Raw genomic sequence first — 14829 nt, 5'->3', positions numbered from 1 at the left:
CTATGTTTGTGTGGGCCAAATCAGTATATCACTTTCTTGTGGTGTCTAAGTATATGATCATATAGTTAGGGTATGATAGGTAGGTAGTCCAGTCACAGTCACATGGCTGGTGGACCATATGGCGAAATTGTACCATAGCTATAGCTATATACAACTTTACTGCACAATTATTTCTTCTGAAGGTTAACTGTAACTCAGTTTTTCATGTATATACATAGAATATTGTACAGAGATTCTCTTCACATTGTGCACAAAGAGAAATCTTTGTTATATCAATACTTTCAGTGTTGTATACCACAGTTACACTTGCAGCTAGTAATAGTAGTCTTGAGAAACTATGATAACATGCTTTGAATAGAGAGGTTGTGGGACAGCATCTAGTGTGGCTGAGAAGACCAATTCGAGAGTGATAATCTCTCCCACACTGAAGACAAATACAATCTGTCCCCTGTCCAGCTCCCTGGTTTTGCTGGTTTCAGGACTGCCTCTTTGCCTCGGCCTGCTGGACAAGTGTCTCTTCGAATTGGGAGAAGCCATGATGCACCACCTACCTCCAGGCTGAATGCTCAGATGTCAAGGTTTCCCATCTGTTGAGGTCCATTCTTAAGGCCTTCAGATCCCGCTTGCAGATATCCTTGTATCGCAGCTGTGGCCTCCCTCTGGGGCGCTTTCCCTGAACTAATTCTCATACAGGAGCTCTTTTGGAATCCGACCGTCAGCCATTATCATGGCATACACTTACAGCTACTTCACTAATAAATGTGAATATGCTATTGTTTGAGTGGAAAACAAAGCACTACTCCAAGCAATAATACTATCATCATCATCATCGTCGTCGTCGTCGTCATTATTCTTTATTACGGTCACAGACCAGCAAGATATTATTATTATTATTATTATTATTATTATTATTATTATTATTATTATTATTATTATTATTATTATTATTATTATTATTATTATTATTATTATTGGCCAGTTTTCTCCACTCAAAATTTTTTGCGAAACTAGAAACTAAATGAGCATATCACATTCTCCACTACCGCTTGTGACTTGAATATGCATGAGTCTACAGAAAAAAAGGCAGACAAAAAAATGAAAAGGTTGCTACAAATCAAATATGTTGATTATTATACTTTAATGACTTTTCCTCAATTTTTCCAGCTTGTTTATTTTATTTTATTTTAAATATTTTAGCACATCTTTCTCCTTAAAAAGGACCTAAGGAGACTTACATTATTAAAACACGATATTTAAAGTTGAAACAAGTATAAAGAAGCAGCTTACATTATTAAAAGACAACATTAAATCTAAAATAAGTATTCAAACACAAAAAAGAACAAATACCACTGTCAGAGATGGTAAACACAAGTAGTAATAATGACCCAGTTAGAGTAGTAATGCATTCATAAGGCATTGTGCTACCACTTTATTGAAAAGATAGCATAGGAATGTTATACATATTCATCATCACTGTCATCTTCTCCAAGACCTATTTTGGAGAGATGGGTGTGTGAACCAGCTGTCTAAATCTGAAGGCGGAGTTTGGTAGATATAAAAGTACAAAGTGAATGGAGAATACTTCCCTCATTGAGTCTCACTGCTTATATCTTTTGCAGGTTTTGTTACACTCATAAAAAGCAAACTGGTGGAGCAGGCCAGTATGGCAAAGTAATAGGAGTTCTAGAACCTCTGGACCCCGAGGAGTATACCAAAGTGGAGTTTGAAGACAGAACAGTTGGAACAAACATCCCAAAGCAGTTTGTGCCTTCTGTTGAAAAGGTGATGAATTCTTTTTGGATTTTGTAACTTGTCAAAATGAGCCCGTATTCGTGTTGCTGTTGTTGTTAAGACAATGAAATTATAAGAGTCCAGCAACCCATAGACAGACATATGAATTACGCTGCTAAATTAAATCCAGACAGAGAAGTAAGTAGAAATCGGTGGGGCCACTGTGAATAAAAACAAGACTGAAAATAAAGCACCCCACAGTCATAATCTCATGGAGTGAAATAACAGTTATAAGAATAAACATTTTCCGCATTTGTCATAATATTTCAGTCGATAGGATTGAATCCATAAGAGTGAATGGATTCAGTCCATATGACTCAATCTGTCCAGCCTGTAATACGATTGTGATATGATTTTCAGTCGTAATATGATTGCAACCGACTACAGTGTCATAATAATCTAATTGTTGTTGAGGATTTATGATTCTTTATCTTTTAAGTAGAAGCAATGGAGGCAGGGGAAGTTCTTGTATCTCACAGAATCCCCAGTTGCATCCTGTAGGAGGATTTTGGGAGGCGTAGTCTGTAGTTATTAACTTCTAAGCTCCAAGAAGCATAGTTTGTTCAGTCCTATCTTCTGCTTAGTTTTCTGTATCACTAGAGAACAGAATAGGAGTTGTCTTTCCAGATGGAATGCCACAAATGCTGTATATTAGGGCCATGTAGCAGCTTTGGCCAAATCCCAGGCAGAATTAGCTGGGCTGAGTTGTATGACGTCCAAATTAAAGCAAAATGGTCTGGTCTGGTTGCTTTTGTTTGGTTGTGGGTCAAAACAAAAGGGTCTGAAGTACTTCAAACTGATCCAAAGGTTTGGACATCTGAAATTTGCTGGGGGAAAGTGAGACTGCATGTTGGAAGTATGCAAAGAGATGAGTGCAATAATGGATGGAAAAGAAAGGGAGCCAGTCTTTGTTCAGATACAGCTTTAACAAGTAATATGAGTTAAGTATTTCAGAACCACTTTACAGTCACAGTGCTTGCAGGCAGTGTCAGTACAAGCTGTCCCACTGCCTGAAGCATTTTGTTTATAGCAGTAGAACTCTGTTTTCTTAAGATGTTCTATTAGTTTTTGGTCAGGGCAAGAAATTTAATAACTTGGCTACAATCTGCTGTTTTGCTCTATCACACTTTGTGTTACTATTTGGAAGTGCTAATGCTGTGATCATTCCTTATAGGGGTTCCGTTCTGTCTGTGAAAAAGGTCCCTTGACAGGTCACAAGATTTCTGGTGTACGGTTTGTCTTGGAGGATGGTGCTAGTCACGCGGTGGACTCTAACGAAATTGCATTCATCCGGGCTGGGGAAGGAGCTACGAATCAAGGTGCCACTTTAGATATGGGTTGCTTTCATCTTCATCCATTAAGATATTCTCTCTTCACTGTCCCCTGAAGTTTATCCCTGGTACTTTGTAAAAAGTGCTCCTTCCATTGTACAATCCATTGCTTTAAGTCACTTTTAGTCAGTAGTTTAGAGGTGTGGTAAGTCTTGGTGTTTCCCAGACCTTGCTGATAATTAGTGACAGTATCTTGTGTTAGTGTAACCAATATTAATGCCCAATCTTTTGTTAATTGCTCTGACTTCTTAATTGCATTTCCAAAATGTTGCAAAAATAACCCTTGGATATACTTGTATAAAATCATTGCTCTAATACTGGATTGTACCTTGTACATCTAAAACTTCCTGGGAGGGCAGCAAACCAGAGCACACCAAACAGAGGGTAATTGGAATGCACTAGTGGTGTTTATACTATGGATAGGAGGATACTAGTATAGCCTTTCTGATTTCTAGCTTTCCTGGTTCTTCCTTTTAAACATTTAAAAGAATATTAAACAAGATACAGTGGTGCCTCGCTTAACGAGTGCACCGTATAGCGATGTTTCCGTATAGCGATCCCTTTTTCGGGATCGCTATACGGAAACATACCCGATCTTCGCAATGGGGAAAACCCGCATTGCGAAGATCGGGTATTGCGGCGGCCATTTTGGAGCCGCCGAGCAGCTGTTCGGCGGCTCCAAAATGGCCGCCGGAAGCCCGGAAATGGCTGCCGGCAGCCGTTTTCACGCCGTGCCCTCGCTTAGCGAGGGCACGAAAATGGCTGCCGGCAATTGGAATCCTCGCTGAACGGATAAGTAAGAAAGGTATTGGAACACATTAAACTAAGTTTAATGCGTTTCAATACATTTTCCCTACCCGTTTAGCGACGATTCCACATAGCGAAGGTTAATCCGGAACGGATTAACCTCGCTATGCGGGGCACCACTGTATAAGGGAATCTATGTTCTAATGTATTTTCTCTTTGGCTTAGCTTTGGAGATGGCAAACATGTGTGTTCTTGAGCCCATTATGGCTGTGGAAGTTGTAGCCCCTGTTGAATTTCAAGGAGAGGTGATTGCCGGAATTGGCCGCCGCCAGGGCGTCATCATAGGGCAAGATGGAGCAGAAGACTATTTCACTCTTTACGCCGAGGTATGTGGTGTGGAATTTATTCAGCTGCTCTTTCCTTCCCATGAAAGGGGGAAAGAAACCTATCTTTGTGGTGATGGTGAAGTTCCATTTCAGTGTTGTTGTTTTGGAAAAGTAAATTATATCAGCTAGCACAGTTTTTATATGCAGATTTGAGAACATATCTAAAAGATCACATCTCCCCCTGTGAGCCTGTCCAGGAATTAAGATCATCAGGGACGCCATTGTTTCAGTTCCACAACCTTCACATGGGTGTTTGGTAGGAACACAAGAGAGGGCCTTCTCTGTTGCTGCTCCCCGACTCTTGAACTCCCTCCCACAGGAAGCCAGGCTGGCCCCTTCTTTGCTGTCCTTCCATAGGCAGGCAAAGACCTTTCTTTAGTGACTCCATTCTGTTATGTCAGGAACAGCTGTGGCTATCTGGACGTTTTGGGGCTGCAGCTCCCATTAGATATAGCCAGCATAACAAGTGCTGAGAGATTATGAGAGTTACATTCCGAAAAAAGGGGGGAGCGAGGCCACATTGCCCAACTCTGCTTTACAAGGGTGGATATAGGATTGGCTGGATTGTCCACACAGTGGAGTTGTGCTCACAATTACATCCAGCTCTCTTGTGTAGATCAGGTCTTGCAACCTGATGTTCTTCCATCATTTTGGGCTACAACTCACAGCAGCATCAGCCATCATGACTAGTGGTCAGGAGTCCAAAATATCTGTCTCTGACTTCAGTATGCAGTCGTATAGTATAAAAGTTATAACTTTTCAAAAACAGTCAGTATATAGATGAATCTTAGTTACTAGTGATGTGAAACATTGAACCTAGACATGAAGATCTTTTTAGGGTAGATGTTCCAAAACAGCTAGTGAGTTTTCTTTCCATTAAAACTGTTATAATACATGTTATCTGTTTACCATCAGGTGTCTTTGAATAACATGTTTGGATATGCTACTGAATTGAGGTCAGCCACAGAGGTAAGTCAGTAGCGGTAATGCTGCCATGCATTAAGGTTACTTTTTGTTGGTTGTAACATGATCTCTAGCAGCGGTTAGCTCATTTTTTTTAATATATTGCAGACAGAAAGGTTTCTGGCTCTTCCTCACTGTGGTTAATAACAGATCATGTAGAAAGATAGAATGTCTCAGATGCCTAGAAAGGCGTCTCAAGGGATCTGTCCAGGAAGCAAACCAAGGAAAGGATGAAAAGTTTAGAAAAGAAACTTTGTAAATAGCCTATATTGTGGGGGGAGCCACTGTTATAATTCTTAGCTATTATGGTCCATGATCAAGGATGGCCGGATTTGTAGTCCTGAACATCTACAGGTCTTTCAGTTACATATCATCCTACTCTTGAGAAAGGAGGGGAAGACATATTATACATATTATCGGGGACTGCAGAAGAATTGTGGTTGAAGTTCTTGCTCTTCTGAAATAAATATTCAGATTCTGGCTTGCATGGAAGAGAAGAACTAAAATGTACTTATGTATGAGACCTTCATTCCAAGCAGTCCCTCCCTCCATCTTTCTTTCTTTTGTTTGATCATTTATTCTATTCTTCCTTTTTCCTTATAGATTCCAAGGCAGGTTATAATACATGTTTAAAATCCCAATTCAGCTGTGTTAATGAACATTGCTTTCCTTTTGGAATGATTAGCTTAGATTAGATGTGGGGACGAATATAAAAATGAATCAGAATATCCCTGATTCGTCAGATATTCGTTGCTTCGTATTCTTGGGGTCCAGAGACCTTGACGAATAGGAAGCAACAAATATAACCCTTTTATATTTGTCCCTTCTTTCCCTATCTGCTTATGCCCCTATGGATCAGCTGTTCCTCAGAGGTATAAGCAGAGGCGTTTTCCCTTTGGCAGCTTGATAAAGCATGCCAGAAGTGAAACCTGCCCTCGGAGCCAAGGGATGGCTTGGATCGGGCTTTCCCTCTCTTTCTGTCTTCAGCTGCATAGGAAGAAGGGGAAAGGGATCAAAGCGATCTGGAGCCAGAGGATCCCTTTGATCCTTCCCCCCCTTCCTCACTGGGGATAGAAAGGGGGGGAGTCCGATCGAACCTATCGCCCAGCCCCTGTCTTTGCAAAGTCAGCGGAGGCGGGGGATCGCTTTGATCCTTTCCCCCTTTCCTCTGCTGCTGGGGATAGAAAGAAGAGGAAAGACCAAATGGAATTTATCACCCAGGCCCACTGCCTTTGCAAAGGCAGCAGAGCCGGGAGATTGCTTTGATCCCTTTCCCCTTCTTCCTATGCTGCGCTGCATAGGAAGCCTGTGGGGGCCAGGCCTTCACCCCCCCCCCTTTTCTTTACTTTTTTAGATAGTCCCAGGGGATGTTTAAAAAAATGAGCCAAGAAACCAACGAATTGATTCATGGTTCTTCTGGACACTGGGGGACAATTCGTGTTTTATGAGTCAAGTTTGATGACCCACGAACCAAGTCGTCCCCATCTCTATCTCAGATGCTTGGGAGACATTAGCTTGTTGCTGTGACCCCGCCCTCTTTTCTGTGTTTATTTTTCATGGTGTGCCTCATAAAACTTAAGCCATCTTTAAATTTTAGATATGTAATTAATTGGGTAAGAATTTTTTTCAATTGTTAGTAATATGAAGATTTTCTCTGTGCAGGGAAGAGGTGAATACACAATGGAGTACACAAGATATGCCATCTGTGCAAGCAGTACCCAGGAAGAATTAATTAACCAACACTTAGAAGCAACAGAACGATTTAGTGGGAAGAAAGGCAAAGCGAAGAGTTGATTCCTATCCATAAGAGCACCTTGTGAAGATCTTCTGGCAAGCTTCTGCTGCTATAAAGTTGTTTAATCTGCATATTTTGAACTCAAGAAAATTCAGAACAGATGGTGAAATTATGTCCTGGATCAATATTTTGACTTTTATTAAGTCACTGAAAGACTGCTGCTGAAACATTTACAAATTCCATTCATTAATAATTTGCTGAGTTATTGGCTTTATTTGGCAAGAATACTTGGCTTTGTTTTAGGTAGTAGATATTAAAATAATTACAACAATATTAAAATTCTACTATGTATCATCTTTCTTCCCTGCACCTGCTGGAAACTTTGTCTCCATATTCTTGCTTTACCACCCTGAAGCCTTCCGTTGCTGAAGTAAATTAATTTTTTTTAAAAAAAAAAAATCAGATAGTCTATGAGGGGAACACATTTTAGAAAGATTCTGGCACTATGTTGGGAAAGGAACCCCCAAGTCGTCTGAAAACTTGTGCCTGGCCTTTGTTTAATCTGCCTGGATGGGAATGTTGTGTTTAATATCAGTAAGTCCCTTAGAGGGCATCCTACTGTGGCTTGAATAAAAGGTTTCTGGGAGCAGGCAGTGAGATAACTAAAAGAATATGAGAAAAATGTTTGTTCATGAACAATGTTGCTGTTACACTTCAGACAAAAGGAAGCAAAAGCCAGTTGTCCACTGCCATTTAGTCTGCTTGGGGCAGTTTGCTTCTTGGTAGGGAAGATGTCCTTGTCAATGATAGAATGTTCTACAAATGAGTTCTCTATCTGGATGTGCTAGAATTAGGGTTCCTGCATCTTTGGCAAGCTGGCATTAGAGAACTCAATTTTATGCCTACTTGGGAGTTTGATTTCTGTATCTTCCTAGTGACAGCCAGTGTTGTGGATAAAGTGTGGCACTGGACCTCTGGAGACCTTGGATCAAATCCTTGTTCAGCATGGAAATTCACAGGAGGCACTGGAAAAAACAGCCCTTAAATATCTCGCATGATTTGGAAACCCTACTAGGGTAGCCATAAGTCAGAATCAACTTGACAGAACATAGCATGCCATTCTAATAGATTGGATATGCTAGTCCCATATCTGCCCAAACAATGCTGTTATGGGATCCAGTTATGTCAACCAGAACATCAGAAGTTAATACAGTGGTGCCTCGCTTGACGACATTAATCCGTTCCAGCGAAATCGTCATCAAGCGAAATAAAAAAGCCCATTGAAATGCATTGAAAACCCTTCAATGCATTACAATGGGTGAAATACCTGCTTGTCCAGGGAAGATCCTCCATAGGGTGGCCATTTTCTGCTTCCTGTATAACGAAAAAACCGTCCTAAAAACTGCCGGGAGCCATTTTGCACAGCAGGCGGCCATTTTGGAAACCTGACAATCAGCTGTTTTGATCATCGTAAAGCGAAAAATCGGTTTCTGAAGCAGGGAACCGATCATCCTAAAGTGGGTTTTTCCCATTAAAACATTGTTTTGCGATCGCAAAAGCGATCGCAAAAACCCAATCGTCAAGTGGATTCGTCGTTTAACCACTGTATACCTGTTAATCTTCCAGTCTGGTGTATAATGTTATATTAGCAATATCCTATTTTCTACATAATGCAAGCAAGCCACACTCTACAGATGGAATAAATAAAAGCATCAACTGACTTCAGAAATGGCAATATTTAAAACCATTAAGAGAATATCATCTTGTTAGGACTCTGTAGTGACCTTGATTCGTTCACTGCAGGGCAGATATATTGCAAATGGAGATTATACTGATAGATGGTTGAGTTTTCATTCAGCAAGAGGTTTCACTGTTGTGGCCAGAGTCTTTTGAAAGAAGATCAAGCTTTCTTACATGCTTGGGTGTATTTGACTGGCTTACCTTTTGGCAGGATAATTGCATGATTGGCAATAAAAGCTTTGTGAATTACCACTGTTAACGCAGTTGTCACTATTGCAGGTAATGTACCTCTGATCTCACTGTCAGCAGTTCCTCCCCGTTATCACCACTGCCATGTATACAATGTACATACCTTAAATGCTGGTGAGCAATTCATGCATTTTGCTAGTTACTAATATGCTAGTCTCTTTTTAATATACCACAGGATATGGTTTTGCCATAAAATAATAAATTCCTGTGATCCATGTGTACTTGTTTTTATGAAAGTGCCTTCATATGGGGAAGAGCATGTGGTTCTTCTTTTGAAATTAAACCACTTGTCAATAAAGAGGCACACAGCACTTTTAACAAGTTTTATTTGGCATACAGCTTGCTCATCTTCACAAATCCCTGGTAGCTTTTTGTTATAACCAAATAGTTACTTTCGGAAACCTTTCATGCACAGCAATGCACTGATAAGAACAAGTAAATAACTGCTAGATTTTCTGTGTTGTAAGATTTGTTTTATAAGTGGATAATGATGATGATGGTGACACCTAGACTTCCTAGAATGGTTGGAGAACCCAACTGTGAAGGTGTGAGACAATGTATGCCGTCCTCTGAGGAGACCAGACCGGTGGAGGAGAGTGGTTGTGTGGAAGGGATCTTGGTTGAAATAGACCAAGTGGAGGAAGTGAGAGGAAAACTGACAGAGGTGTGTCTAGCTGATGAAGGAGGGGCGGAGCTAGACCTCATTGTTTGGGAGGAGGTAAAAGGGGGAAAGCGCGCGCTTTTTCAGTTTGATAACGGAGGGAGAGTTAGGGTGGTACATCGATCGAGGGATCCAGACCGAACCCATGCTGTTATCAGGGGAAGCCACTGGCATTGCACGGGAATTCCCGAATCTACAACTGGGAGGTGGCTTGTTTCCAGATCCACTCCTGCTGGGTAGTCGAGGCCGCCCATACGACCCCTTGGAATGGACAGTCGTAGTTTATCCGCGGAATTTCCTTGGGGGACGGAAAGTGATTCGCCCTGGACGGAGTTCCAATGGGAGCCTTTGGAGGGGGACTGGGCCCGCCATCCCTGTTGCGGGACGGTTTGTGCAGTCCAGAGCACTCAGTTGCGGTCTCTAACCAATCGGGAGCGGTTCGGCCCGGCTCCCTTTTAGGTAGAGCCAAGGAAGTCGATGTTGTGAAGCCTAAAAGGTACAACTTGTTAACTGATGACATGTTGAGAGATCTGTTCGATCCTGTTGAATTAGGTTATGTTACCAATAAAGTTGTTAACTTTGGAGAAATGGATCAGCCTCCGTGTCTTTTTCCCACCTTCACTACTCGTGCCCCCCCCCCGGCCAAAGAAGGACTTTGTCACACCAACCCTTCCAATGACGATGAGCTATTGTTCCCACAATCAGTTTTATGGATCTGACTAGCTTGAACTGTGGGAGTCCAGCAGTTTTTTAGAGGGCCACACAGGTTCCAAGCAGATTTACAGCAGCCTCGTAACTGAACAAAGCGGGTTCTTTGAAAACATCAAAGATTTCCTTATGATTTACTGTGGATCACAGTAAATTACAAGGTGTCTTGATTAAAGTTACTAAAAATTCCGTAGATTCAACCAGATAGAATGCCACCAAAGCTCTCATCAGTTGTTTTATCTGAACATAGTACACTCCATAAAAGCAATGCCAGAAACAAATACACACTCTCCCACTATGCCGGTCAAATGGCATGCTGACTTTCTTCTAGCAACAAGAAAACAGTGATAGATGAGATGCCCACCACTGCTGGCCTAAATCACAAGGTGCTTCCAAGTCCTAAATGGATTTGCCTTTTAAATAAGTAAAATCAACTGCTTAAATTAGAATACTTCACCTGAAAGGGAGTTGGTTTATTTGGAAAATACAAAACTAAAACTACAGTATATAAAAAGTAATGAATCATTGGTTAATACATAATCACAACATTTTATCATAAATCTGTTGATGCTGTAGACATGTGTCTACTTTTATCATGGAATGGCTGGAAATTCAACAGGATTTTGTGGCACATTTAAAAAGTTAAATGAAGCAGAAGCTTTCATTATGGACAGTAGCCTACTTCCTTTGGATGCACGTCACCAGGTGGATGCAGTCCACAAAAGCTTACACTAGATAAAACTTGTTCTTTAAGGTGCAAGAATACCCTTTTTTATTGCTGCAATAGACTAATACAACTATCTTCCCTATCTTGGGGGAAAAGTGTGTTCTCTTAAGTTATGATGAAACTATAGAAGCCTCAGAAGGAACTAAATTCAGAGCAGTGGCATTTATAGCATCAGCAATCAACATGTTAGCAGGAGGATGTTCCTATTTAGAAATGTCAAATCTTTGAGACAAGGAGTAGATTTATCCTGAATTTCGCAACCAAAATGGAAATGTCAGAAACAAAATACCAGCCAATTGGGGAACATTTTTCTAGGTTTCATCCATCACTTTGAAGTGGCCATCCTTAAAACAAAGACACTTCAAACTGTGCCAGACTCTAGGTACCTCAGTGAAGGCAGGACAAAGAGCTATTTTGCATCTCAATGAATTGTCCCCCAAAGGTTTGCATGTCCTAGTTCTGTGCCAGAAAGCTATGGGGCAGCTCTTAAAGGGGAAAGATGGGTCATTTTTCATAGAAACACAAGCAGATGAGATCTCTCTTTTTTTGGTGCCCAACAGTGCTGTCAGGGAACCATATGCCATAAATATATGCCGGTGTGGAGAGGATCTTAAAATAGATTGCACTGAAGATAAGGACCTTTTAAGCACCGACTGGATTGCACCAAATTTCACAGTGTGGACAGGATGCATGTCTTCATTCAGGTCTTAAATCTTGTGGATCAAACAGGGTAAAGATAGAATTAAAACCCACAATGCACACATTTACTCAGCATATCCTCATCAGCTCACCAATGAAAGGATTTCAAACTGTTTGGGTATTGTTGAAGTGCTTTTAATTGTTTCTTCTGTCTGCATTTCAGGGCCCTCTGATTTTGCCTGCCCATCCAGTCGTGAATGTATATACATCTGCCAGCTGGAGATAACATTCAGTGCACCTGATGGAACCAACTGTCTTTCCGAATGTAATAGTTGGTCATAAAGCTGACAGAAATTGTTCTGCTGTTCTTGCTTTTTAAACCTGTTGTCCAGGGGATTTCTTAGCAAGCTGGAACTCACAGTGTTGGATACTCTCTGTAGAGAACATGTTGGACTCTGTAATGTGCTTCAAAAGCATTGCTTAGGGCATATGAGCCTCTTTTGCTGATACAGATTGTTTTGACAGTGCTCCTTCCGCAGTTATTTTGATTTCTAAAACATTTGAGAGCTGTAGCCTGATGTTATTTGTAACATCTATAAGCACCAGGCAGCAGCGCCAGTGGTTACTGGAGCTGTACTCCGACATATCTGGGAGAAACAAGGGTGCATGTCATTTTTTAACAGCAAATTTCACATACATGGGGAAACTTTGACCTTACAGATGTTGGCCTTGCTGACGGGGACCGATGGAATCTAAAGCTTAGAACTGCAGAGCTGGAAGAGTCCAGCCCATCAAGGAGGCCCAGTGGGGGAATTGAGCTCCCAACCTCTGACTTCGTAGCTGGACATGCACATCGCTGAGCTAGCCACCAGTTCCAGTGAAAATCAAAGCATCGAAGGCAACATTTCCTTACTCCTGCTTTGCCTTATAGACTTCTGTTTTATCTGGTTTTAATACAAATTTCTCTCCACAAATTGCTCTTAACTATTGCTATGTAAACAGCTCTTTCTGCATCCTAGAGGTATAGTGCCATAAATTCATGCAGATGATGAAAACTGGAGAGCCTCTAACTGAAACCCACAAATAGAAGACACACATCTCAGGATACTATGAATAGTGGGTTCATTGCCTTTAGAAAGCTCATGGTGTCCTGCTAATTGATTAACATTCATAAGCTTTCAGGCACTTCCACTAGTCACCAGTAAACTAGTTTGAAAACTTTCAATAGAAACGTCTATAGCAGTGGCCCCCAACTTTTTATGAATCATGGACCGGTTGGGGGGGGGTCCATGTGGGAGGGTGGGGCATGTACACGTGCATGGGCAGGGTGTGTTCACAGAGAGGCAGGGCACACTCGCACGGAGAGGTGGGGCTGTTCATGGAGGGGCGGGGCATGCTCACACACTGCATGGAGGGGCGGGGTGTGCTCATGGAGGGGCAGGGCACCCGTGCATGCAGGTGGGGTGCATGGAGGAGTACGTGCAGGTGAGCGGGAGATCTGTCTCCGCGGCCCAGTCCTACCATGGCCACGGACTGGCACCAGGCCGCAGACCGGGGGTTGGGGACCCCTGGTCTACAAGATCTATAATACAGTGTAAAAATAGCTATAAAAAAGGTAAAGGTTCCCTTTGACATTTTTAGTCCAGTTGTGTCCGACTCTAGGGGACGGTGCTCATCCCATTTTCAAGCCATAGAGCCAGCGCTTGTCCGAAGACAGTTTTCCTTGTCATGTGGCCAGCGTGACTAGGGAACACCGTTTTACCTTCCCACCGAGGTGGTACCTATTTATCTACTCGCATTTGCATACTTTTGAACTGCTAGGTTGGCGAAGAGCTGGGACAAAGCAACGGGAGCTCACTCCGTTGCATGGATTCAATCTTACGGCTGCTGGTCTTCTGACCCTGCAGCACACAAAGGCTTCTGTGGTTTAGCCCACAGCGCCTCCACGTCCCCCTTAAAAATAGCTATATGTTTATGTAAATGAATGCATTTATAAAGTCTCTAAGTGTATTTATTTTTCAAAAAAAAAAAAAAAAACAAAAAAAACAAAAAACCCCATCATGGGAACTATGCCTCAAAAGGGCAAAATTTTCTAAGACAAGTTACACCTCACACACTTGTAGCAGAGTGTCCATATTTAAAAAAGAAAGAAGAAAGAACAAGGAAGGGTTTGATGTGTTGTGTGTTTCTGGTAGCCCTGGAAAAGTACTGGGCCAAGGAAAAAATGCCCTCTTGAGCTCCAGAGTTTCCCCAGAGATCTTCTAGGCTCTGTCCATCTCACTGGATCATGTCCTGTTTAATTTTTTTTACACTTGTCAATTGGCTGTGTGTGTGTGTGTGAGAGAGAGAGATTTGCAGTCCTAAACGGAGAACATTCCCAAGAAGGACTATACAGAAAGCTAAGTTCTTTCCCTGGAAGCAAGTTAACTTGTAGACCAAAGTGGGAGTAGCTGTAATGGTGAGGCTGGAACGCAAGCACTTATAATGTCATCAGCATTGCATGTCATAATTCATCTTCAGATTTTAGCTTTCAAATTCAGGTTTCTTGCACAACATTGAAAGGATAGTTTTCAAGCCCATTTTCTTGAATTGCTGGTTCCCCTGTAAGGCTACATAATTTATGTTAAAAAAAATTAAAAACAAATTATCTTACAAGGAAAGAAGCACTAAGTTGTGTTATTAAGCCCTCACCCCCCAACCCTGAATTCTTATCAAACATATTAGCTGAAATCCTGTTCTGCAAGTTACACCACATAGGGGAGATGAAGTCATCAGGCACAGCAAATTTTTGTACATACAATTTTTTTGACACTCCCTTAAAGGTCCTAAAGCTCCCCTAGAATCCCCTTTGTCTTGGGGAAACCACTGAGGATCACAGGATAGAGGGAGTTTTTAATTTCAAAAACTCCCCACTGCTAAGATGGCTTTACTCCAATGGCTTCCCCATGACAAAGGGTTTTTTTTGTGGGAGCCTCAGGATATTTGGGGGGAAATCTGAAATGTTTTATTTTTTGAAAAAAAAATCACCACAGATGACGTGATCAGCCTTATGTGGTGTAGCTGCAGGAACAGGATTTCAGCCATTTTGTCAACGAAAAATGAAATAAAATAAAATAAAGGTAGAAGGTATCATTACAAAACAGCTGGAAGCG

General features: G+C 41.5%; 1 protein-coding gene across 1 annotated transcript in view; it reads left to right on the top strand.

Moving 5' to 3' along the window:
- The window catches only part of GFM1 (G elongation factor mitochondrial 1), a 47911-nt gene extending 40517 nt beyond the window's left edge, over window positions 1-7394 (top strand). Inside the window, exons 14-18 of the mRNA XM_020791780.3 lie at window positions 1620-1782; window positions 2966-3110; window positions 4095-4255; window positions 5171-5224; window positions 6881-7394. Of these exons, the coding sequence (XP_020647439.3) occupies window positions 1620-1782; window positions 2966-3110; window positions 4095-4255; window positions 5171-5224; window positions 6881-7012 (655 nt within the window). The 3' untranslated portion in view covers window positions 7013-7394. The remainder of the gene's footprint in view (window positions 1-1619; window positions 1783-2965; window positions 3111-4094; window positions 4256-5170; window positions 5225-6880) is intronic.
- Window positions 7395-14829: the final 7435 nt, after the last annotated feature.

This window comes from Pogona vitticeps, chromosome 3, assembly GCF_051106095.1.
Source record: "Pogona vitticeps strain Pit_001003342236 chromosome 3, PviZW2.1, whole genome shotgun sequence".
In the NCBI taxonomy this organism is placed as follows: Eukaryota; Metazoa; Chordata; class Lepidosauria; order Squamata; family Agamidae; genus Pogona; species Pogona vitticeps.
This window is presented reverse-complemented; position numbering and strand designations above follow the sequence as displayed.